A 27,530-nucleotide genomic window follows, 5' to 3' on the forward strand; every position below is an offset into this window, starting at 1 on the left:
TTCAGAGATTCAGGTGGCACAGAGGGGATGGAGACCTAGGCCTGAGTCAGGAGGATCTGAGTTAAAATCTGGCCTCAGATACTTCCTGTGTGACCCTGTGACCTCTGCCTGCTTCAGTCTCTGCCACTATAAGCAGGAATAATAACAGCACCTGCCTCCCAGGGTTGTTGTGAGGATCAAATGAGATAGTATTTATAAAGTGCTTAGCAAGGTAGACCTGTCATAGAGTGGACACAATAAATACTTGTTCCCTTCTCCCTTCCCTTTATAACATCCCATATTGAGAGCTAGGAAAGAACTTAGGGGTGACCTCATTCAACCCCTTCATTTTTGGTAAGTATTTTTGATAAGTTTTGTTTTTACATCACAAACATTTCCAGATTATTCCAATTGTGTGTGAGGTCTCCCCTGACAAAGTAAAACAAGCAAAAACAGGTAACTCATCTGAAAGTGTGTGCAGCATTTCATGCATGGAGGCACCCCCAACCTCTCTAATTTTAAAGCATTTTTTAAAATTTTGACAGAGATCTATTTTCCTACTCTCTATCCCATTAAAACTAAGAGAGAGTAAAAACAAATTCCTTATAACATTCAAATAATAAAGCAAAGCAAATGTCCTTTTAGGTGAATATGGAAATATATATGTATGGATTTGCATACGCATATGTATATGTCTCATTATCCATCACCTCTCAATCAGGAGAGGGATGACATTTATTATTGGTCCTTGGGAATCATCACCATTCTTACAGCTTTCAAAGTTGTTTCTATGGTGTTGTCATTGTAAAACCTCCTGGTTTTGCTCATCTCATTTAAATCACTTTATAAAAGTCTGGTTTGCTTTTATAGCACATTACAATATAAATTAGTTTTCTGGTTCTGTCACCTCATTCTGCATCTGTTCACACAAGTCTTTCCCTTTTTCTTTGAAATCATCTATTTCCTCATTTCTTACAGTACAGTAGCATTCTGTCACATTCAAAGGAGGAAATTGAGACCCACAGAGATGATATTATTCCCTTAAGTTTACATAGGTGGTAAGTGGAATAGCAGGAATTCATACCCAATCTTCTGGTCTCAAATTTAGGACTCTTTTACTTTTTTTATTAAATTATTTTGTTTTCAGTGTTCTACAATCACTTCCATATATCTTAGATTTGTTTTCCCTTCTTCACCCTATTCCCCCCTCCCTCCCCACTTCATCCCTGAGACAGCACACAATTTTATATAGGTTCTACACATACATTCCTATTAAATACATTTTCACCTTAGTCATGTTGCCTAGAAGAATTAAAATGAATGGGAGAAATCATAAAACAAAACAAAACATAATTCAAAAGAAAATGGTCTGCTTCATTCTGCGATCCAGTTCCACAGTTCTTTCTCTGGATGTGGAAGGCATTTTGCCTCAAGAGGACTCTTTTACTTTTACGATACTATATAGCCATTTTCCAATTGATGGGCATTGACTTTGCTTCCATTTCACTCAAAAGATGTTACCTCCTTCTAAGGGAGTAACTGAAAAGGCCAGCCTAAGAAGGCCAAGGTCTCCCATTGCATCCTGAGCCATCTCCAGTCATCCTGATGAATATCTGGTCACTGGACCCAGATGGCTCAGGAGGAGAAAGTGAGGTTGGTGACCTTGCGCAGCCCTCCCTCACTGAAATCAAAGTCAACTGCAAGTCATATCATCATTTCTCTGATGTCATGGTCTTCTTTGAAAACAAAAGATGAACACAAGAACAACAATTATATTGCTTTTTATGTGGTTTTGTTTTTTAAACAAAGTTAGTACTACATTCTTCCCTTCTTTGCAGAAGTAGAGGAGTATGGAAGTAAAATATTGCATATGCTACCAGACTTACTTTATGTATTAGTTTTGCTGAACTGGCTTTTTGTTTTGTTTTGCTCTGTTAGAGAAGAGGAAGGGAAGTATTTGAAAATGAAGGTGATATAAAAACAAAAAATATCAATAAAATTTAAAAAATAAAGTTGGTGCTTCTCAAATGTCAACTGTGTAGTGGAGGGCAGGGTGAGCATGAAAGTCAATGAAAGTGTGTCATCCTTGAAAGAAAAGCCAAACCCTTCATGACATGAGTATCCCTCTGACTCAAGATTTACATGGATTCTGTGTCAGATGTACAAACCCACCATTTAACTCTATGAAAAGGTCAGCATAAAATGGGAAGGAAGAAACACAAAGAAAGCAAAATGTGTTGGCCAAAGAAGTCTCCCAGTGTCCACTTCAATGCTGGTTCTTTTAGGGTACCCCAGCGATCCAAAGGCTTTCATGAACAAAAGCACTCAATGGACCCACCCACAAGGCAGGTCCTAATCATTCCAACTAAGTATCTCCATGTTTTTCCAATGAATAATAATAGCATTTATCACCATTTTATTTTTAACATATTAAAAATATTTTAAAGCACCAACATTCCCAAATATGTTCACTAGCCCAACTTTCACTGGTGCCATCCACAAGTCATGCATACAACCTAATGTGTCCTCTTACCTATTCTGTCCTTTGGCATACATCCAGGAAAAAAAGACATAATGACCCACTGTATAATCCTTTAGTTTACATGAATTTCAGCCAACAGTACAGAGCAAACACAACCTTATAAAGAATCAGAGGGAGGCAAATTCAAGTGAGCAATTTTTACTAGGCCAGTTCTATGCAAATATTTACCAGTTGGCCCCAAATTTTGAGACATCATGCACCAGTGCTCACAATATTTACATTATTGGGTTATCACTGTCACACAGGAGTACCACCAATGTGCTTAGGAGCTCAAGGCATCTTACAGTTATATTCTGAGATTCACCTCAAACCTAAGCAGGTCAGAAAAATAACAGAGGATTGAAATGTTTTTCAGAAAAAGAAGCAGGACAAATTGGTGTTGCTGTCGAGGGCTAAGCAGCACTGAGTACATTTCCATTATCTTTTAGAATTGTGATGAATACATGAATTTCAGGCTAGGACTCTGCAGTAATTTCTTTAGGAAAAAATAGAGGTAGAGTTCCACTGGTGTAAAATATTGCATGTAATGTCTGATTTTTTAAATGTATTAATTCATACTGATGAATTTTTAATCTTTTTCCTTTGCTTTAAAACATTCTTTGTAATAAAGATAGATTTCTGGGAGGGGGAAGGGAAAAGTGAAAGAATATGGGGAAAACATAAGTAATATAAAACAAAAAAAATCAATTAAAATTTGTTCTTTAAAAATTCTGTAACAAAAACATTAACTATTACTTTCTAATAAATTTGATAGGAGACAAGAAACCATCAAGAATTTTAAATAATTAAAGCCAAGTTAGTTTGCTCTGAACAAGTGAATTTCAGGGTCATAGATTTCTGAAATGGTAAGGGCATTGGTAATGGGCACTGGTAAGGTAACACAGGTCAGTGGGGACGTCTAAAAGCAGGATACCATGGAAACTATCCTGGGTAAAATTTAATTTATCTTTTTTTTATTAAGACCTTTGGAAAATGTTTTTAATTCCATAGATTTTTTAAAACAAAAGGTAATTAATTACATTATATATGTGTATGTCTATGATTCATTCCCACCATGAAACCAAAACAATTTCAACAAGCACACATATCTCACTTTCTGATAATGACTACTAATGATAGCTAGAATTTATGTAGTGCTCTACAAATACTTTTTCCAAAGCAGACCGAGTTTGTGACTTACCTAAAGTCATATAGCTAATGAATGTCTGAGACTGAATTTGAACTCAAATCTTCCTGACTCCAGGTTCAGCGGTCTACCCAATGTACCACCTAGCTGCCTCTATGTAGTAATACATCCCCACCCTTCTCCCTGCCTCTGCTTGTGTATTTCCCTTTCCTAGACTGTCCTCACTACCTTTCTGCTGGCTAAATTCCTATTCATTGCTTAAATACTAATTCAAAGACCATCCCCTCCAGGAAGCATTTCCCAATCCCCACAATCCCTGGACTTCATATTGCCTTTTGCACATCTTTTGGGCATTTGTTATCACTATGTATTATGGTAATTATTGTATCTAGCAGGAACTATAAATATTTCTGTCTTTGGGGTACAGGAAAGTGCATGTCTCCCTCTATTCTCTCTTGGGTGCTCTGGAAAACAGCTTCATTCAAATAATCCCACCCTTCTGTCCCACGAGGAACCATGGGGGAATGAGAAACAACTGAGAATAGGACGAGGCTTAACCCTTTGGTGGTCTAGGGAAGCTTATGGACCCCTACTCAGAATGCTATTATTAAAACCATAAAATTATATGTGTATATAATATGTATGCATATTATATATATACATTGTGTGTGAATATATGTGTGTCCAGCCTCACATGATATGTTCTTCAAAAAGGTAGAAGCATTTTAATAGGTAAATAATGTCTTAGTATTATTATGAAAATAGCTTTGACTTCAAGGACCTCCTGAAAGGGTGTTGGGGATTCTAGGTTATCCTTAGACTGTGTTTTGAGAACTGCTGAAGTAGAGCATACACACACACACACATGCACACATGCACGCATGCACACATCCTGTCTCAGAATTACCTAAATTAAATTACTCATTCATTGCCATATCAATCAAGCTACCAAAAAATTATTTTATAGAGCTAGAAAAAACAATAAAATTCATCAGGAAGAGCAAAAGATCCAGAATATCAAGGGAATTAATTAAAAGAAATGCAAGGGAAGGTGGCCTAGCTGTACCAGATGTTAAATTGTATTATAAAGCAGCAATCATCAAAACTACGTGGCACTGGCTAAGAAATAGAATGGTGGATTGGTGGAATAGGTTAGGTACACAAGACACAATAATAACTATAGTAATCTACTACTTGATGAATCCAAAGACTCCAGCTTCTGGGATAAGAACTCACTATTTAACAAAAACTGCAGGGAAAACTGGAAAATAGTATGGCAGAAACTAGACATGGACCAACATCTTACACTCTATGTCAAGATAAAGTAAAAATGAGTATATGATTTAGATAAAGAGACTGATACTATAAGGAAACTAGGAGAGCAAGGAATAGTATACCCGTCAGGTCTATGGAGACGGAAAGAATTTATGACCAAACGAGATAGAGAACATTATGAAGCGCAAAATGGGTGATTTTGATTACATTAAATTGAAAAAGTTTGCACAAATAAAGCCAATGCAACCAAGATTAGAAGGGAAGCAGAAAGCTGGGAAACAATTTTTGCAAAAACTGTCTCTGATAAAGGCCTAATTTCTTTTCTTTTTTTCAGTCAATAAATATTTTTTTATTAATTTATTTGTTTTCAGTTTTCAACAATCACTTCCATATGTTTTAAATTTTCTCCTCCTCCCTCTTTCCCCCTCCATGCAGCTTTCAATCTTATATGAGTTCTTCACCTATATTCTTATTAAACACATTTTCAAATTAGTCATGTTGCATAGAAGAATTAAAATGAACTGGAGAAGCTATGAGAAAAACGAAACCAAACCAAACATAACAAAAGAAAAATATGTCTGCTTCATTCTGCGTTCCAATTCTATGGTTCTTTCTCTGGATGCAGATGGCATTTTGCATCTAGAGTCCTTTGGAAATGTTTTAGGTCCTTGCATTGCTGTGTAGGGCTAAGTTTATCAGAAACAGTCTTTGCACACTGTGGCTGTTACTGTCTACAGTGTTCTCCTTGTTCTGCTCATTTCACTCAGCGTTAGTTCATGTAAATCTTTCCAAGTTTTTCTGAAGTCCACTTGTTCGTCATTTCTTGTAGCACAATAGTATTTCATTACATTCATTTACCATAACTTGTGCAGCCATTCCCCAGTTGATGGGCATTCCCTCGAATTCCAGTTCTTGGCCACCACAAAAAGAGCTGCTATAAATATTTTTGTATATGTGGGTCCTTTCCCTATTTTTATGATCTCTGAGATACAGCACTAAAGGTGGTATTGCTGGGTCAAAGGGTATGCACAGTTTTATAGCCCTTTGAGCATAGTTTCCAATTGCTCTCCAGAATGGTTAGATCAGCTCACAGCTCCACCAACAATGAATTAGCGTTTCAACTCTCCCACAACTTCTCCAACATTTATCATCTTCCTGTTTTGTCATGTTAGCCAATCTGATAAGTATGATGTGGTACCTCAGAGTTGTTTTAATTTGCATCTCTCCAATCAATAGTGATGTAGAGCATTTTTTCACATGGCTATAGATAGCTTTAATTTCTTTTTCTGAAAACTGTCTATTCATATCCTTTGACCATTTATTAATTGGGGAATAACTTGTATTTTTGTAAATTTAACTCAGTTCTCTATATATTTTAGAAATAAATATCTATACAATATCACTTCTAGGGGCTGTATCCCAGAGAGGTCATAAAAATGGGAAAGGGACCCACATGTACAAAAATATTTATAGCAACTCTTTTTGTGGTGGCCAAGAACCGGAAATTGAGGGAATACCCATCAATTGGGGAATGGTGGAGAAAGTTGTGGTATATGAATGTAATGGAATACTATTGTGCTATAAGAAATGATGAACAGGTGAACTTCAGAAAAACCTGAAAAGACTTACATGAACTGATGCTGAGTGAAATGAGCAGAATCAGGAGAACACTGTACACAGTAACAGCCACATTGTGTGATGACTGACTTTGATAGACTTAGCTCTTCTCAACAATGCAAAGATCTAAGACAGCTCTAAGAGACTCATGATGGAAAATGCTATCCACATCCAGAGAAATAACTTTGGAGTCTGAATGCAGATGGAAGCATACTATTTGCTCTTCTTTTCTTTTGTTTTTCTGTTTTGTTTCTTTTTTCTCATGGTTCCTCCCGTTAGCTCTAATTCTTTACATCCTGACTAACTTGAAAATATGTTTAATCTGAATGTATAAACAGAGCCTCTATCAGATTGTGCACTGTCTTAGGGAGGGGGGAAGGGAGGGAAGGAGAGAAAATTTTAAACTCAAAATCTTATGGAAATGAATGTTGAAAATGGAAAATAAATTAATTATAAAAAAGAATAATGTTGTTAAACAAAACAAAATACATAGGATTACTAAAGAAACCAATTATGTTGAAATACAGTTTTATATATATGAACAAATGTATGTATATAAGTATATATAAACATGTATGTATATATTCTTACCGCATTCTGTGAACTTAGGGTGAATGTGTGTGTGTGTGTGTGTGTGTGTGTGTGTGTATATACACACATGTATTTTATATATATGTGTGTGTGTGTGTATTCACCTAGAAATAAAACAAGTTAATAGACCCTAGGTTAATATATACATACACACACATATATATGTGCATATACATATATACACAAATTCATAGACTCTATATATGAGTGTATATACACACACACACACACACACACACACACACTGCAGGTTAAGAACTCCCATGCTAGACCTATGGGAGACACACTGACCAAGTACTGGGCAAATGGTGATATCAGATTGTAAACTTCACCAGGAGCAAATATAAAAAGAACAACAGAGACCTGAACAGAAGTGTGATGGAAAAATTGGTCCCTGGATCTGGTTCTGCTTCAATGAGGCCCAAGGTTATGAAAATATATGTACACGGAAATGGAAGTGCCCTGGTCTGGAGTGCCATTGTGATCTCTAAATGCACTCTGCCAAGACACATGCTTAATTAATCTGGGGTCCATGGACCCTACCTGGAGGGATTTTTCTCAGTGAAGCTGTGATGGAGACCTGGTTCCTTGGGAAAGGGAAGGACTGATGCCATCTTCTGGGAGAGGAAGAGAAGCGCAGGAGGAATGAGCTACAGGTAGAGAGCAATAGTTCTCAAACTTTTGGTGTCAGAACCCCTTTACTTTTTTAAAAATGAGGATCCCAAAGAGTTTTTGTCTATAGGGGTTATACCACCTAATAATATTTACCATGTGAGAAATTGAAACTAATAAAAATTTAAATTTGTATTTATTAATTCATCTTAAAAAAGGTAATAAACCCATTCTATGTTAACAACATTTTAATGAAAAATTACTATATTTTCCAAAAAAAAAAATCAGTGACAGCAGTAGCATTGTTTTATATATTTTGGCAAATATTTTTAATGTCTGACTTAATAGAAGACAGCTAGATCATATCTGCTTCTACATTCAATATGTTTTGATATGTTATTTTGGTTGAAGTATATGACCTGACCTCGCACACATATGTTCTTGGAAAGAGGGGCAACACTTTAATAGGCAAATAATGTCAAGGAACTATTATGAAAATCATTTTGACCTCGAGGAACTTCTGAAAAGGTGTTGGTAACCCTCAGGGATCCTTGGACCACATTTTGAAAACTGCTGAGGCAGAGCAATACAGAAAGTCAAAGAAATAATGGATGAGGTCATCATAGGATCATAGATCCAGAATTAGAAGTGCTAACTTGGAGAAGTCCTCCCTGATACCTGTCCTGGAACAACACAGTCAGGCAACATGCAAAGTGGTGAAACCCAAATGGGCCTCTGGGAAGGGTTGCTCACTGGTAGGTATTTCTATTTCCTCTGGACTTTCAAATTAGTTTTATTTGTGTTCTTTGACCTATAACTAAAGGTGTTCACTCTTTCAGCTCTATGAACCAATAAATTTGCAAGTGAAATTGGTGGCAACAAACTGGGTAGTGTCAGACAGGAAATTCCCACATTAACTGACTGATGGCAAGAAGCTATAGAAATACTCCAAGCTATCTACAAATTTTTCATGTCCTATAATTGCCATTGAGTCAAGGATCACATGTATCCGACAATTAGACTGAAGTTCTACAAGGATAAGGCATGTTTTTTTTATTAGTTTAAAAGCATTCCTCCATCAATACTTTCTACATTATTATTTACATGAAAAATATTTGATAACCATTTAATTGGATTTTATTTCATATAAAACCAATAAAGGCAGCTAGGTTTCACAAATGGATAGAGTGCTGGGCCTGAAGTCAGGAAGACTCATCTTCATGAGTTCAAATCTAGCTTCAGACACTTATTAGCTAGGTGACCCTGGGCAAGTCAGTTAATCCTGTTTGCCTCAGTGCCTCATCTGAAGAAGAAAATGGCAAGCTATGCCAGTATTTCTGCCAATAAGACCTGAAATGGCGTCAAGAAAAGACTGAAACAACTGAACAACAATAACAAAAAAAAACCCCAATTAGCTCAACTATCTTTTCTCTTCTTTTTCCCTTCTCTTTCTCATTGTGTATAACTTAGCCATTTAACCACTTCTTTTCCTGTTATTACATTGTTATATTCTTTATTTTTTTATAGATTGTTTTATTTTCAGTTACAAATTCTTCCCCCTCTCCACCTCCTTTCCTACCCATTTATATGGTAAGACATAGGATACCCTTTATGTAAAACATATTTTTGCATTAGATAAGTTCTGGGAGGAAAGCAAGAATAATAAAGGAAAAAAATATACTTCAATCTGCATTCTGAGTCCATTCGTTTTCAATATAGAGGTAGATAGTATTTTCCATCATGAGTTCTAGTCTTAGTGTATCATGGTATTGATCAGAGTTACTGAATCTTTCTCAGTTAATTATCTTTACAATATTGCTGTTACCATGTAGGTTGTTCTCTATGTTCCATTCATTTCACTTTGCATCAGTTCATATAAATCTTCCCAAGTTTGTTACATTCTTTAGCATTTCTGCTATCCTCGAAAATGTTCATGCCCCTAGTCATGATTCTTGGTTCTTCCTTTTCTGCTCTTAAAAAAATAACAACCCATAAACTCTTCCTTTAGAGAAGAAATATGGCGTAGTAGAAAGAATATTGTACTTTAGAGTCAGGAGAGATTTGAGTTGAATCCTGATTCCACAATTTATGGGCTGTGACAATGGGTAAGTCACTTATACCTTTGGCCACGGTTTCCCTATCTGTAGAATGGAAATCATAATTTATGCACTACAAATCTTATAGGGTTATTGTGAAAGAAACACTGCAAACTTTAAAGCATACATAAACCAAGATTATTATTATTATTATTTTTAATCATAGCTTATCCACTCTCTCTTTCCCATAACATTTAATAATTGAATTCAATAGTCTTTCATTAAGATACACTGAAAAAAAGAGATATTGCTGTGTCTTCTCCCTACTCCTTTTGTAAGGAGGGTACTATTCAGGGTAGGTATTCCTCCTCTGGAGTTTTATGTTTTCACCAGCAACTTTTAATATAAAAGACTTGACATGAAATCTCTTCTTTGCCCTAATCCTCCCATTTCCTCCTGTTTCAGAATGATCTTTTCAATGTCTTCAGCCTCCAATCCATTAATTTCTATTTTCTGGCTTGAGGCCTCCTTTCATAGGTTGCCAAAAGTCTGTGCCTATAAAATATAAAGTAATGGATTACTTATTGTAGGAAATGGAATGTTAGAGATTGGTCTAAAGAGCCACACTGGAAAAACGAGGTGGGTGAACAACACGAATTGATCCACATCATGACATGTAGCTGAATGGGTGATTCATCGAATTAATCCACCAATATTTGTATCATAGACAAGTGCTTCAGATGGATAAGAAGTGGAGCTCATAATTGAATAGGAGGAGGAGACTAAGCTGCACTGCATTTGGGAAACAGGATAATGTTTTCAATGGTGCCAAACTGTTTGATGCTTCAAAAGACATTTCTTTATTGTCACTAGTTCAATGCATCTCCAACCAATATGGCTATGAGTACTTCTAACACTGGTGCAGATTGCAACCTTTTCACAAGTATAAGTCCTTCATAGAGGATTTACTCAATGCACTATAAGCTTTTCTTTAGGAGGTTTTATTATTGTTGGGTTTTTTTATTATGATATTTAGGCTGTTCATTTGTCTCTTGCTCCCATTACGAGACCAGAATGTCTTTCCAGACATTCATGTCACAAATAATGTTTTATGTAACTCCCAGTGAAATCTCATGTATGCAAATCATCATTGGTAATATGCTACAACTTAGCTAACGCTAACCATGATTTTCTCCATTGGCTTTCGGGTCATCTGCCATTTTGATTCTTTAGATATCATTGTATTCCCAGGTTCTTGGCCACATAACATTACTGGAAGGATACTGGTGAATACAACGGGGATTGGCTTGGAATCATTAAAAGTACTATTTGATTTCCCACATAATGTCTAACTCACTCTAGAACCTCCTGGCACACGTAAAGACAATACCTACTTCACTGAGGTTCACTAACGTATATGAGAAACACAACCACACTTTAGCCCTCCATAACCATTGGACATCCAATATCTTCTGAGTGCCTCATTTTGGGATGAGATAAAAGAAATGGCCCTGAATGTGAGTCTAGGCAGGCCCCCAGAGATCCAGTTACCAGGTATTTACTGACTCAGGTCCATAATCCACACTCTTTGCTGCTTCCACTATATACTTCTTGGTGTGTGGACAGAGAAGAGCTTGACATCACTTCCTGTCATTGCAGGACCCCTGTCAACCTGAAAATTTCCCTTGCTTTGGCTAGCATACTTCTATCTCTTCCTTCCCTGCTACCTAGGTTCATAAATAGGATGGGGTGAGCTATACTCTGTCATCCCCCCTAGCAGTGACCTAGAGACCTAAGGTCTTTGTTTGTTCCCATTCATGTCCTGAGATCTCTCCTCCCAGGGACCTTGTGTACTGAGATCAGTAATCTCTTCATCTGGATCTTTTGATTCCCCTCCCCCACACCTGAATGTACCTTTGAAAGCTGATTTTAGAATGGCTTGTGTGTGTCTGTCTCCATAACACATTTTGTGGTGCTTGTCTTATTGCCCATAATTGCTAGTCAGGGCTCTGCTGCTACCATTTCTTAGTCTATTATTCCAATCCAGCTCTGCCTCATCTCCCCTATCTCCTATCCGCTTATACTTTCCTCTTTAATTGTGCTCTCTGAAACCTCATTCTACCACTAACAAACTTGCTTTCACCCTAGATTTCTTCCACTCTTTCCATCTTCTTGTTCTTAAGGAAAGTTGACCCCCTTTTATAATACATTTCATTTCTTGCCATCCTCTTTAGCCCTGGCGTCCTCTTCTGTCATGACACCCAATACACTCGGTCAGGTGGAGGATTACGTATGTCCCTTTCTCCTCAAGTGGCCCTCTAGATTACTTTCTGTTACCATCAAATTGACAATTTTCCTTCTTTTGAGGTTCTCTCTGTCAGTATCACCTTGTTCAGAGCCTTGTTTACTCACCTATTGACTTCCAAATCATTTCCCCCACTTTCTCAAGGACTTCCAAATTTAACTCATAGTTTCCTCTCTACCCCAACCTCTGGTTCACACCTGGCAACTTCAATGTACACAATGATGTTCCCTAATACACTCTGGCCTTCCAATTCATCAATATCTTATCTTTACCCCATTTATTTCCTTCTGTACCCCGAGACATAGTCATAATTTAGGTCACATCATCACTCATTACAAGGTTATATTCATAACCCTGAAATCTGAAACTCCCTATCTTTAATAGTAACCTCTTATATTTCACTTTCTCTGCCTCATTCCTGTTCAATCTATTTGTCCTTCTCACTATGACCTACACTTCTCCTATACCTCTCTTTTCGGCCAATCCATCAGCTCTGCTTTGACATTCCTTCATAGTCTCAATCCTACCATCCATGTTTTCTGTTCCTACTGGAATGCTGCCATAGGGCCTAGGTCTAGCATGAATTTATAAGATAGCTGACATCTAGATAGTGTTTTAAGGCTTGCAAAGCATTTTATATATTTTATTCCATTTGATTCTTACAACAACTTTATGTGGTGTGTCAATGGTAGTTATGGGTTGTTTGATTAGATGATGTGGTTGGAAAAGGTTGATTTTGTGTGGCATGTGTTGGTTGGTTATTTTGATTTGGTATGTCTGTGGTTGTGTTAGTTTTTTAGTTTCATATGGCAGTGTGGTGTGTAGGTTGTTTGATTGGGGATGTTTGGGGTATGAGGTTGGTTAAGTTAGTAGACATGTTGTGATCATATTGTTTGAGGGCCAATAGATTTCTATGATTGAGGTTGTTACATAATTTGGTGTGTTGGTATGTGTTGGTTGATTGGTAGAGTTGGGATGTTTTCTTTAAAGTAGTATGCCTGGTGGCATGTATGTGGTTGGTGTGGTTTATGGTGTATTTGGAGGTGGTAAGGCTGGTTTGTTTGACATGGTATGGTAAGGTGGTGGTGTGTATGGGCTAGTAGCTTGGTATGTATGACTATGATGGTTAGTTTGGTGTGATGGGGGTTGGTTGGAGTGATATGGTATGGTTTCTCCCACATATGGAACAGAAGAAAAATCCCTAGGTCTCATGCCCATTAAAAATAACAACAGCTGTGAACAGGTATTTCTGGGAAAATGAGCACCATAATGCAAACGAGCCTTCTAGGTTATGCCAAGGATGAGGAACATGAGCCCACAGCAGTAGACAGAGCAGTAGCTGCTGGGCAAATGACAAGGAGTTCTTAAGTCAATCTGGGAGCTGCAGAACCATGCTAGAAAAATGGCAGAGGCAGCCATGGTGAAAAGGCAAAAAACGGCATTGGCTAAGAGTTAGTAGATGGCAGTACAAAAGGAGTGGCCACAACAGAGAGGAAGAAGAGGTTACTGCCTCTCAGCTAACCCCATCATCTGCAATAGCAGGTCATGAAACAGGGATTTGAGTAATTCATATCATTAGATTTATAGAGACTGGGAGACGGAACCCTTCAGGGGCAGGGCAGAGGAGGGGTAGCAATTGCCAGAAGGTGTGTTATCACTGCTCCCTGGTGAATCAGACTAAGATAATTATCCTTTCTCCATTCTTTATGTGGCCCTTAATCAATCTGTTCGATGTTCCATGCCCTGTGTGTCTGGACTGCTTGCAGGGGGATAGTGGAGAGAGAAGAAGGTTCAAGTCCAATTCAGATGTACTGGAGGTTGGCATGGGAGGGTGAGAAACCTGGGTGGGGACAGAAGACAGAGAAAGATAATTATAACACATCCTCAGGATTGAAATAGTCTATGTCAACCCAGAGGTTTGTAACTAGCCTCAGGTTATATACGTGCTACTTTAAATTCCAAGCAATACATGTGCTGGAAGAATCAGAACTTTGCTTTTTTCTCTTATTATCACACTCCCAGAGTCCTACAATGTCTCTAGGTAGCTAGATAGCCAAGTGGATAGAGCACTGGACCTTGAATCAGAAGGCCTAAGTTCAAATCCAACCTCCAACACTTACTAGTTGTGAAAGCCTGGACAGATCACTTCCCCTCTTTTTGCCTTAATTTCCTCCTCTGTAAAATAGAGATGAAACAGTATTTACCTCCCAGGTTGTTGTGAGGATCAAATAAAATCATTGTAAAGAGCTTAGCTCAGATCTTGGAACACAATAAGTATTATATAAATGTTAGTTATCATCATATCATTATTATTATTAAAAGGAGGGTCAACATAAAGGGAAAATTTTCTATAATCCTATACTTCCATCTTTATACCGCAGAAGTAGCACAGTTTCTTTAGCGCAAAGTGTGCTGCAGCCTGAGATAACAAGACAACCATGTTTGAATCTTGTCTGATGATAGTTGTGAGACCACAGGCAAGTGGTCTCTGAGGTTTAGTTTTCCTTGTCCATAAAAAGGGAGCAATGCCTGTAGACACTTACCTCACAGAGTTGTTATGGCATAATACATCTTGGAGGTCTTTGCAAAACTTTGGTGCCTTCTGAGAGTCAGTTTTCACTTTTAAGATGGGCTCGGCCCTCTCCCTGTGAGCTTTCTGGACCCTGCCTAGCTGAGTTTGCTTCTAGCAGTTCAAGCCCTTCAGTCTGCACAAGCTTGTCTAAGGTCCAGACAGATCTTTAAGTTTGCCACAGCATAAATCAAGTCTGTTTCATACCCAGTATTCCTACAGTGACTAGGGCTCCTGGCTTGCTCTTTGTTGCATCCAAGCTTTGGTCTTTTTCACTTATTTCCTAACTTTTCTGATCTGTGGCACAAGTTCAGCTCTATCTCTGCTCCTCCAGTATATCATTCAATTGTACTGTCAGATGTATTAGCTTGGCTAAATTCTAAAATCCCATGGGCCCTGCTGACTACCCTTGAGATCATTGCTGAAACTCCTGAAAATCTCATTCAACATGCCCTCCTCTGTAGCTCATGGCCTAGAAGCTCATTAATATGTTCAGTTAAGAGCCTGTCTTAATCTCAATATCAACAGTATAGGGGCCCACTTACTCTGTATGTACCCAAGAATTACTAGGACTTCAGCTTTGAAAACCAGCTAGTTTCCTAAGAAGGAATTACCCCCCTCCATTAGTGACATCAACCAATCAAAGGTTGCCATCTCTCCCCCCACTCCCGTCACTTCCCCCCATCTAGTTTCTCAGTGACAAAAGCATTCACCTGATGAGTGGCAAAGGTGTGGGGTTTTCTGTTTTTATTGTTGCAGTAATAATCATCATCTATTTTTTTCTTAGTTCTAAAAATAGATTTTATTTTAATTTCCATCAACAATTCAAAGCATTCAAATATATAAACAAGAATAAAATAAATTATTTAGAAGTATTAGAAAATAAAACAAAGATGATTATAAATGATTATGCATGTCATCATGCTTCTTTTATTTGTTGATTGTTAAAAGGAGAAAAAGATGTATATATTACCTTTGCCAATGTAACCCAAGTCCCAAGGCCCTTTGGTGTGGGACTTTCTTCTCATTGATGGAGAGGCACAAAATGCAAACATTCCACTGTATGAGAAGCCAGTGAAGTGGAGAGAGGGGAAATTCAGGCCCTTGACCTTCAGTCTTTCTACTCTCTTTGTGTCCTGCAGTTACTTTGGGAGCTTTGGAAGAGAAGATGAACAAGACCAACTTCAAGCTGCTGAAGGAAGAATCAGATCTGGAAAAGAGCCACCATGGTTAGAGACAGGCACCATCATGTTTCCAGTTTACAATATTGGATACTTCTGGGAATTTCCCCTTTGGGTAAAATCTCAGACTCTTCTCTTGGTTGAACTGAGTTATCTCCCTCCCAGTGGGGTATTATCTGGCATGTATTCTCCTATGTATACCTTCTCTGATTTCTGTTTTTCTATAGATTTAGACAATGGGCTTCTTTGCTACTTGCCATGAGTGTTCATTGTAAAACAAGTATAATATATGGTAGGAAGGGAGTCAAGCTTTGAATATGAGTTTAGGTCTTCCTTTCCCCATTAGTGAACAATGATCAGAAGTTTAGCTTGAACCTAAAAACTACATCCCTTAGACTAAGAGTATTTGAAGGAACAGATAGATGTAATTCTAGCCTGGCACCCCCACTCTATGAGGAGAGCAGAGTGGCCAAGGTTCTGGCTCCAATCTGCTGCTTCCCCTCCTGGCAGGAATTAAAGTCTCTCTTGGAGAAAAGTCAGGAGAGAAGAAGTTAGAGATATCTATTCTACCTCCCTTAGAGGTATGCAGTGACACTTCCATGATACATGTTGGGGAGAGCTTAGTTATACCAAGGTAGTAATAAAGTTGTTCTATACATTTAGGATTTTGGTTCTGTTTTCTACACTGCATAAATTCAGATGTTTCCCCTATTTTTGGAATTCTTCATATTCATCATTTATTAAAATACAATATTCCATTATATTAATGTACAATGATTTTTTTTTTTTAGTCATCCCACAATCATCAAGTACATAGTTTGTTTCCATTTTTTTAAACTATTGTAAACGATGTTGCTAGGAATATCTCTGTAGAGATAGGTCATTTCAATCAGTCAATCCATCAGTCAACAAGTATTTATTAAGCACTTATGTTCCAGGTGCTGTGTTAATCTCTGAGGATAAAAAGAAGGAAAAACAGTATATATCCTCAAGGAATGGAATTCTAATGGGAAGGCAGTATGTAAATTAGGTGTGTACAAGAGACATACAGAATAAATGAAGGTGATCTAACATTGGGAGGCATTATCAGGGAAGAGTATGAGGAAAGGAGGTAGGATTTAATCTCAGTTTTGAAGGAAGCCCAGTAACCTGGAGAACAGAGGAAAGGGAGTGTGCCAGGAATGAGAAAGCACTGAGATGGGACATCCAGTGTCCTGTGTTAGTGACTGCAAATAGACCAGGACAGCTGGATCAGAGTTTATGGAAGAGAATAAAATATAAGATTGGAAAGATAGAAAGAGATGAAGCTGTGAAGAATTTTAAATGCCAGAGAAGATTATATGTGTGTGTGTGTGTGTATGTGTGTGTGTGTATACACACACACACATACACACACATATATGTGTGTGTGTTCATCTTTCGTTGCCGAAGAAGACCACGCCATCAGAGAAATAATGACAAGACTTGCACTAGACTTTGTTTTGTATGTATGTATATGTGTGTGTGTGTATATGATCCTAGAAGCAATAGGGAATCACTGGAGCTCATTGTAAAGGGGTAGGCGCTGTGACATGGTCAGATTTATGCTTTAGAAAAATCTTGAGTGGAAAATGGGTTGGGAGTGAAGGGGAGGGAGACAGTTGAGGTGTCGAGACTAATTAGATCAAGGAGAGGTGATGAGGGCTATAACTTGGGTTAGGCAATGCTGTCTTTTGGAGCCTTTAGTTGCCTTTAGAGGCTTTCGAGGGACAGGAGTAGTTTTAATTTAACTTGGTTGCTTGTTTTTCCTCTTCAGAATCCGGTTCATTAACTTGGTGATTTACCCAATGCAAGGGGCAGGAGAGCAAGAGAGGGGTTATCCATAAGATCATAGATTTAGAGCTAGAAGGAGGATCTTACAATTCTACTTCCTCCTTTTTGCAGATGATGAATCTGAGATTGAGAGAGGTTAAGTGATTTGCACAGGAACATACAACTAATAAGTGTCTGTCAACGAACTAGAACTCAGAACTTCCTTGACTCCAGTCTCAGCACCCTATCCACTACATTGCACTCACACTAGCTAATTCTGCTATGCCACCTAATAAGAATAGTTAACATTAAGATGTGCTTCCAGGCTTGAAAAGCACTTTACATGTTATCTCACTTTGTCCTCACAATTGCCCTGGAAGGTAGACACTACTATTATCCCCACTTTAGAGATGAGAAAACTGAAGCAGACAGAGGTTAAATGACTTGCCCAGGATCACATAGCTAAGTAAGCATCAGAGGCAGGATTTGCACTCCACTCTTCCTAACTCTGCATCCAGGACTTTATCCACTATAGCACCTGGCCGCTGCTGCTATGCCACCTAGCTTGATGGTGATGTCTGTTTAGGAGCAAAAAAAAAAATTCCCTGTTTGGCTTTTATAACCTAGCTCCTTCCTACCTTCCCAGTCTTCTTAGACCTTACTCCTCTACTTTTACTCTGTGATCCAGTGACACTTTGCTATTCCTTACACAAGTAACTCCATCTCCCAAATCTGTGTATTTTCAGTGGCTGTGTCTCCCATGCCTGGCATGCTCTCCTCCCCATCCCCCTTCCTGACTTCCTTCAAGTAAGGTTTCACTTTCTGCAAGAAGCTTTCCCAGTCCACCTTAATCTTAGTTCCTTCCCTCAGAAATTATCTCCAGTTTATCCTGTATATATCTTATTTGTACATAATTGTTTGTATGTATTAGACTATGAACTTCTTGAAAGCTGGGACTGTTTTGCCTCTCTTTTTTTTTTTTTTTTTTTTTTTGCTCTCTTCAGCACTTAGCACAGAACCTAGCACATAGTAGGTGCTTAATAAGTTCTTGTTGTCATCACTTTATTCTTTATATTTTTGAAAGCCATTACTTTCTTTTTATTATTAAATAACTATACCTAGGTGCTCCTTTTCATGGTAAGAGAATTTTGAAAAAAAAGATAATTTTTCAATTGGCCAATTCTCATGTGTCAGGGTCTTCACCACTGAAAGCCTTTTCATACCTGATGCAGTTGTTGAGACAAGTTACATTGGTGGCTGCCCAAAAACACATATTTCTCAAAAAAAAAAAAAAGACATTAATTTCTTTTTTCAGAACTCTCAGAAACCCTTCTGGTATGCAGCCATAGTAATAAACTGATCTTACCCTGAAAGGAAGCACCTAAGCATAGTTATTTAAACATAATCCAGTTCCTGCCCTTCCTTCTTTGTCTCTTTTTCACTTTACTGCTGTCTTTGTCTCTTTCCAATGTGTCTGCTCACTAACTCTGGGTCTTGGGCCATGGTTACTGAATTTTCCCTCCTCTCTCACTCTATCCCATACCACTCCAGCCACTTTCAAATCAGAAGTGCTTCTTTAGCAAAAGGAAACTTGGAGCTGTCCAAGGAGCCGGGTTACAAACTTGTATTCTCTTTTCCTTTTTGGCCAAATATATGGCTAGGGATTCCAGGAAATGTATCATCCTCCAATAAAATTAGTGCAGGAATTTTTGAAGGTACAATAAGGAAATGTTTAAAGTTTTCTCAATTTAGAGAATTATTATTTTGTTTGAAATACAGAAAAAAAGTCTTGGGAAGGACTGAGTCGAGTTGTGGCTTTCAAAAATATAAAGAGAAAAGTCATGACAGCAAACACTTATTAAGGACACAGATGTTGCATACAGTAGATGACCTATAACATATAATGGTCATGTATAGTATATTTACACACAATAGATCTTCCAAGAACTTTATTATCTGTGTGCTATTCTTCCTAGAATTCAGTATGCTGCACTGTGTCGGTAGAAACCTGGTGGTGGTCGCTGTCCTTTGTTCTCAAAGAGGACCAAAATGACATCACTCTGTTAGGGTTAATGTACAGTGTATCTGACTGTGAGCTCAGAAGGTGCTACCACAGGTCGGCACAAATAGTACACATGAACATTTGGAGTCAAGTACCTTTAAATTTGTGCGTCTCACGTGTCTTTTGAGCTACTGCAATTCCGCTTTGCTCATAGAGCACAGTACCTTCTTTGATGTGTACATTGCATACTGAGTGGTCCTGTGCAAGTGTCTCCCATGTCTTACAATCTGTTCCGAAGTTCTTCAGAGAGACCTTGGGAGTGTTCTTGTATTATTTCTTCTGACTTCTATATGAGTACTTGCCTTGTGTGAGCTCTCCATAAAAATCATCTTTTAGGGAAATGTACATTTGGCATTTGAACAATGTGGCCATCCCATCAAAGTTGAGCTCTATACAGTAGAGTTTGAATGCTTGGAAGTTTAGAAAGGACCTCAGTGTCCAGTACCTTATCTTGCCAAATGATCTTCAGAATCTTCCCAAGACAATCCAGATATAAGCAATTCAGTTTCCTGGCATGGTGCTAGTTTCATAGGAACACAATAATGAGGTCAGCCCAATGACTATGTAGACTTTCAGTCGGCAGTCTGATACCTCTTCCCTCCCACACTTTCCTTCAGAGCCTCCCAAACATTGGGCTAGCTCTGGCAATGTGTGTGTCAACCTCATCATCTATGTGTACATCTCTGGAAAATATACTGCCAAGATAAGTGAACTTATCCACAGCATCCAATATTTCTCCATTTGCTATAACCAGTGGTTCCATATATGGTGTGGTACTGGCTGGTGAGAATCTGTGTTTCTTGGTGTTTATTGTTAAACCAAGATTAGCACAAGCAGCAGAAAATCTATCCATACTTTGTTGCATCTTAACCTCAGAGGCTGCATTAAGTGCACTATTGTCTGTGTCACACCAATTCTCCCTCCGCTTTAGTCTTGTCTTGAAGCCCAGCGCAGTAGCTTATTTTTGTCCTCATTGAAGCTATCTGACAACATTGCTGAAAGCATCATGCTAAAATGCATGGGAGCAAGCACCTATCCCTGCTTCACTCCACTGGTGACTGGGAAAGCATAAGAGCTTCTTTAATTACCCAGAACCTGTGGTAAGCACATTGTCTTGAAACTGATGAACTCTGGGCAACCAAATTTTGCCATAATTTTCCACAAGCCCTTATGACTGACAGTATCAGAGGCATTGATCAGATTAATGATCATTGTGTATAGACCTCTGTTCTGCTTCTGGCATTTCTTCTGGAGCTGTTAGGCAGCAAACACCATATCAACTGTTCTTTGGCCCTTTCTGAAGCTACACTAGCTCTCAGGTAGATGACCATGTTCATCATGAAGGATCAACCTATTAAGGAGGACTCTGACAAGAATCTTGCTAGCAATGACTAAGAGGAGCTATTCCCACATCTCCCACCCCACCGTAATTGTCATGAAACAATCTATTTCCTTGACCTTTATAGAGATGGACAAGGGAGGCATCCTTGAATTCCTGAGGGATAACCTCCCCTTGCCATATAACTCAGAAAACTTTAGTCAGCTTTTATAGGTACAGTGGACCCCCTACCTTGTAAATCTCAGGTGGAATAGAATCACCACCAGGCACTTTGTTTGCCACATGAGAGGAACCTAATAGCATTCAAAATCTTTTCTTCAGTTTGTTCAGCTAAAGAGGGATTGACTTCAATTTCAGCTATATGGTCAATGGCTTCAGCATTGATTGATGATGGTCTGTTGAGAGCACTATGGAAATGTTCAGCCCATCTCTCTAGGATCATGTCCTTATCATTGATCAATGTGGTTCCATCAGCATTGAATAAATGAGATGCACCATAGGTCTTTGGTCCATAAATAGTTCTCAGGGCATCATAAAATCACCTTGAATTATTACTATCAGTGTCAAACTGAATTTCATTTCCTTTTTTATTTAGCCAACAAGCCTGCATTTTGATGGAATTAAATGTTCCCTTCTTAGAGACAGATGAACTATACTTCTGGTAAATACTGTGGAGTTCTCATTTTTCATTTATCAGCTTATGAATTTCCCCACCATTTTTGTCAAACCAATCTTGATGTTTGCAAGTGTTCTGGCCTAGACAAGTAAATGCAGTGCTCTACATCAAATCTCTGAGAACTTCCCATTCCTTTTCTGCTCCACGGTTGCCAACCATGTACTGGCCCAGTTTTCTCTCGAAGTTAGCAATCAACTGTTCCCACTCAGAGAAGCCGAGAAGCCTTCTAATCTGCTGACATCGTCTTCAGTAGTCATCTTGCCTTGGGGCTGCTGCTTTTGTTGAATGCAAATATTTAGCTTGGAGAGGATAAATCTATGATCAATCCAGCACTCTGTACCACACGTCGCCATCATCACTCTCAGATCCTATCTATCTCTTCTCCTTACAATGACATAGTCTATTAAATACTAATGTCTGTTGTGAGAGTGCATCCACTAAGTTTTAGTGCATTTAGGTAAATGAAAGACTGTGTTGATGATGAGAAGATGCATGAGTCTTCAGTACTAAGTGACCATTGCTGTGTCCAACTCCATTCCTCCCAAGGACTTCCTGCCAAATCTGGCAGTCTGTGCCTACTCTTACATTAAGGTCACCCAGAATTATAAACTTGTCCTCTTTGGCACATTGATAATGACAGTCTCCAGTTTTTCATAAATTTTTTTCTTTGACCTCTTCAGAGTTCATCATGGTAGAAACATATGCACCGATGATGGTGTTGTGGTGCTTTCCTACAAGTGGCAGTCACATTATGAGCCTGTGCTTCGTTCCTTTTGGTAGACATACAAGTTTGTTGAGTAGATTAGTTCTGATTACAAAACCTATACTAGCTTTACTGTGCTCCCCTTCTCTGTGACCACTCCAGAAAAACATGTATTCAGGTGTGACTTTGGTAAGCTGGCCTTCATTTGTCAGCCTTGTTTCACTCGGGGCTGTTATTTGGATATGATACCTGCTAAGTTCTCTCAGAACTAGAGCTGTTCATCTTTCAGGTCCATTGGATTTTGTGTTGTCCATAAGCATGTTCATATTCCATGTACAAGTGGTGAGTGGAATCATCTTTGCAAAAGTTTTTGTACATTTTGCGTTTGGGCATGTCACAGCAAGCAGGCCAATGTGGGGTGAAGCAGACAATTTTTAGGGCACCTCTTCTAACCCCTTTCTCATATCAAGAAATGAGAAGTAAAGTCCTTAAAAACACTTCTCGGACATCCAGGTAGCTGCAAATTCCACTGCTACTTCAGTCCAGTGAGAAGACCACCCTGTGGCCTGGGCCACCTATGGGCAGGGTTGTGATTGCAGCTCCCAGTGTATCTACATCTGCTGCTTCATCACTTATCTGTCACCACAGGACTTTGAGGTAGGTAAAAATGGTACAATGGTATGAATGATATCTTTTGATCTGTGCCTAAATTGGACTTAAATGAGGCAGAGTTTCATAAAGTCATTGGCTGCCCTCTTCCAGAGTCATTGGAGTCCAGTAGTAAGAACAAAATCAAGATGACTGGTGATGACTCAGGATGCAGTGGATGACCTTGATGTCTTCAGTATCTGACCAGCCTCTAAGCACTCCATAGCACCTGCTCAGCTGCCTTCATCGCCATTGTAACAAGTTGCTCTCATCTACCCATTCTTCCAGGGAAGTGTCCACATGCTTGGGCTAGACACCCTCCTAACTCACTGAAGGGTTTGAGACCCCTTGATTACCCTCAAACTGATTTAGCCCATCTGCTCAAATGGTTTGCTAGGATGTAGTCACTGTGCATGCTACAGCTTCTTAGAGTCACAGGTGAGAGTTGGATGAATAAGGTGAACACCAGAAGTGAAAAGCAGCCCTTAAAATGGCTCAGCAGCCCTCACACAAGAGGCGTTAGTTTTCCCTGAACACACTCTACATGGTATAGAAACCTGTATACCATATGGGTAACATCTTGGGGCAAGCACATAGTCAAATTCCTTCTGCCATTTCTGAATGCTCCCTATCTTCTGTGAAGGAAGAGCTGTCTTTGGGTACACTGGCCAAAGACTAAGTTCTGTATCTGTGTGTAAACAAGGGCGGTTTGGACTATTCGTTGCCTCTATGAGGCTAAATGCTATGGCCTCCTACAATGGAGTACCAAGAAGAAAGGAGGCTGTCTCCATATAAAGTTCCAGTCCTCCACAGGAAAAAGGTCTCTTTATGTCAAGAGACTTCTCTTACTCTTCTATTTCCTCAAACAGTAGTTCCAGTTTCTTTTTCTTCTTCAGGATCTTGGCCATGATCATTCCCATATGGACCTTCATCTTCAACCAGATGTCTGGCTATATTTGGTAGGGTCTTCATAGGGACGGATTTCTTGTTTCTCCTCTATTTTATTTAATATTAAATAATCAGTAATATCTTACTAATAACTTTATGAAAAACAAGTGATTGAGGTGCACCATCTTTTTAGGGCTTTGACTATTTTCTGAGGCTTTGATTTAGACTCATCTATCTGGTATGGCACAGTTCCATCTTGTGTTTTCCAAGGACACCAAGATTTCATAGTAGGATTTTATTCTATAGTTTGAGTTCCTGGCAAACCCAATCATGTGTTGCATGTTTATCCATGTGTCACATGTTCTATTACTCTGAGGCTAAGATAGGTCTCTTTTGGCTATTTTTTTAGTCATATGAAATGCTGGTCAGCAGTCTCTAGACTTCCTCTATTCTTTTATATTCCAAAGCACAGCTCAATAAAGCCAAGTTTCTCACCATAGCAGCAATATTCAGGTTAAACTCTATATCAGTAATATTTCATTACATTTATATACCCCTGTTTGGTCAGGCAACCTCCAATCATCAGGCTTATATTTTGTTTTCAGCTTTTGTAATTACAAATACTGGTGCTATGAAGGAAAGCCAGGAGGAAACAAACAAACAGGACAGCTTTGAAAGTTACATGATTAATATATCATATACTTAAAGGAAAAATGAGTTGTACATAATAAAAATTTACAGTTTCATGTACAATTCTCTTTATTGTTCTACTTTGAATGTGGAAGTGCTCATTTTATTTGATGTTGTTAAATTCAGAATAAAAAATAATGGTGCCATGAATATTTTGTACCCATTGATCTTTTATTGTTATTGTTAACCTCTATGAAATAAAACTCATTACTAGGGCCTCTAGGTTAAGATACGCTGGAGTACTGAATATGGCATTAGATTTGAAGTCAAGAAGAAGTATTCAAATCCCACAGTACATATTTATTATCTATATTACCTTGGGTAAATCACTTAATTTCTTTATGCCTCAGTTTCCTTATCCATAAAATGAGAATGTTTTATTCAGTGGCCTCTAAGTTCTCTTCCACTCCTAACTCTATGATCCTAGGTATTCTAATAAAATATCTCCTTGGGGTAGTATTATTCTAGATCTTAACTGAAGACAATTCTGATGCTTCTGTAGAAATTTGATCTTAAGATCTTGACCCTGATGATACTGATGATGAAAATGAGGATGGCTGACATTTAGGAAGCACTTCTGAGTTTGCAAAAAAAACTGTACATAACATCTCGTTTGGTCAGAGTTGCAAAAATGTCAGAGAAGCCATACTGGGAAAGAAATTTCTCCAATAATATTTTGGCTATCATGAAAATTCTGATTCTGCACTGGGACAGTTTGTGTATAGCTATTAAAGTGATCAGTCTAACAAAGATGTTGCTCATTTTGTCTAAGCCCATTCTGAAGTCAAGAATTCCATACGCATAAGGCATATAGGCTTCTATTGCTTATGATCTCTAAATAAGCAGCTCATTTTAGAAGTATTTTCTCTTCAAACAGTTTGAGGACTAACATAACACTTCTAATATATGACAACTGATGTTTGGGGGCCAGTAGAATCTGTTCTCCACTAGATCCATATCTTCCTGTTAGCCTAGGTATCCAAAATCATGCTTTGGGTGGTGCTTTGGACATCACTAACTGCCTTCTTACACTTCGAATGATATTGACAACAATTTGTCTTCAGGTGGGTTAGGCCCAGATATTTGATGATTACTTTGTTTTTTCCTTGGGCAGCATCACAAGTCATCTTCATCCTTTTGATAAGCCTACTGCCATTCATCCATGTTTGACATCAGTATGGATGATTGCTCACATTTACTTCCCCCCTCCCACACCTACACCCAATGGCTTGAAGGAATATTTGAGGGAAATACAAGATTTTCTTCTCCACTTTCCAGTAGCAGAGTCCTTGATCCATTTAAGTAAAAAATCAACTTCATATTCAGTTAACTATAGTTTGTGTCACCTGGGACCTTTGGAACAGGACTTATGTATCCACATTTCTTCTTCCTGATTTATACTGAATGTGGAACTCATAGTTGACCAAGTCAACTACTTATTTCTAGCTAAAAACATTCAATTAGGTGCCTGTTAGAATAAATATCAATGAGATGCTATTTTTCCATGAAATAATGAAATCATGCTTTGTACACATTGGTACTTTTCCTTCTTTTTTAAAAATGTTTTAATGGCTTTTATTTTTTTAAAAGAATATTTTTTATTTATTTATTTGTTTATTTTTAGCATTCCTTTCTTTAAATTTTTTAATTCTGAATTCTCATTCTACCTCCAGTCCTTGCCCCACCCATTAAGAACTAAAGCAATATGATATCAATTATATAGGTGAAATCGTGTAAAACATATTTCCATATTAGCAATGCTGTAAAAAAAAAAGCAAGAAAAATAATGAAAGTGAAAAAATTATACATTATTATGTCCTCATACTTAATCAGTTATCTCTTTGAAGGTGGATGGCATTTTTCATTTTGAATCCTTTGGAATTGTCTTGGACCATTGTCTTGATCGAAGTAGCTAAATCTTTTACAGGTGATCACTATTACAATATTACTGTTAGCTGTGTGCAATGTTCTCCTGGTTCTGCTCAATTCACTTTGCATCAGTTCATATAAGTCTTCCTAGATTTCTCTGATAGTATCCTGCTCATTGTTTCTTATAGCATAATAGCATTTCATCACAATCAAATACCACAACTTGTTCAGCCATTCCCCAATTGATGGACATCCCTTCAATTTTCAATTCTTTGTCACCACAAAAAGAGCTGCTATAATTGTTTTTGTACATATTTAGGTCCTTTTCCTTTGATCTCTTTGGGATACAGACCTTGTAGTAGTTCTGGGTGAAAGGGTATGCATAGTTTTATAGTGCTTTAAGCATAATTTAAATTATTCTCCAGAATGGTTGGATCATTTTACAACCCTCCCAACATGTATTAGTGTGCCTATTTTTCCATATTCCTAGTGTTTGTCATTTTCCTTTTTCTGTCATGTTAACCAATCTAATAGGCATGAGTTGATGTCACAGAGTTGTTTTAATTTGCATTTCTCTAATCAATGGTGATTTAGAGCATTTTTTTTATATGACTAGTGATAGCTTTGGTTCACTTGGAGAATGACTCACATTCTTATAAAAGTTGATTCTGTTCTCTATATTTTTAAGAAATGAGGTCTTTATCAGAGTAACTTGCTGTAAACATTTTTTCCTAGTTTCTAGTTTTCTTTCTAATCTTGACTACATTGGTTTTGTTTGTACAAAACTTTTTAATTTCAGGTAATCATAACAATCCATTTTACTTTCCATAGTCCTTTCTATCGCTTATTTGCTCATAAATTCATTCCTTATCCTAGATCTGACAGGTAAAATTTTCCATGCTCTCCTAATTTGCTGATATCACCATTTATGTCTAAAGTATGTACGCATTTTGACCTTATCTTGGTATATGATGTGACGTATTGGTCTATACCTAGTTTTTGTCAAACTACTTTCCTATTTTCCCAGCAAT

General features: G+C 38.0%; 1 protein-coding gene across 5 annotated transcripts in view; it reads left to right on the plus strand.

Annotated features, from left to right (window-relative positions):
* Window positions 1-16,070, plus strand: part of BEND7 (BEN domain containing 7) — a 210,550-nt gene extending 194,480 nt beyond the window's left edge. For 2 of the 5 annotated variants that reach the window (XM_072653272.1, XM_072653273.1), the window contains exon 9: window positions 15,795-16,070. In XM_072653272.1, coding sequence (XP_072509373.1) covers window positions 15,795-15,886 — 92 coding nt within the window. In that variant the 3' untranslated portion in view covers window positions 15,887-16,070. The remainder of the gene's footprint in view (window positions 1-15,794) is intronic. The other 3 variants (XM_072653281.1, XM_072653279.1, XM_072653280.1) reach the window with 2 other exon arrangements.
* Window positions 16,071-27,530: the final 11,460 nt, after the last annotated feature.

The sequence above is a fragment of the Notamacropus eugenii genome, chromosome 3, assembly GCF_028372415.1.
Source record: "Notamacropus eugenii isolate mMacEug1 chromosome 3, mMacEug1.pri_v2, whole genome shotgun sequence".
NCBI classification, from domain to species: domain Eukaryota; kingdom Metazoa; phylum Chordata; class Mammalia; order Diprotodontia; family Macropodidae; genus Notamacropus; species Notamacropus eugenii.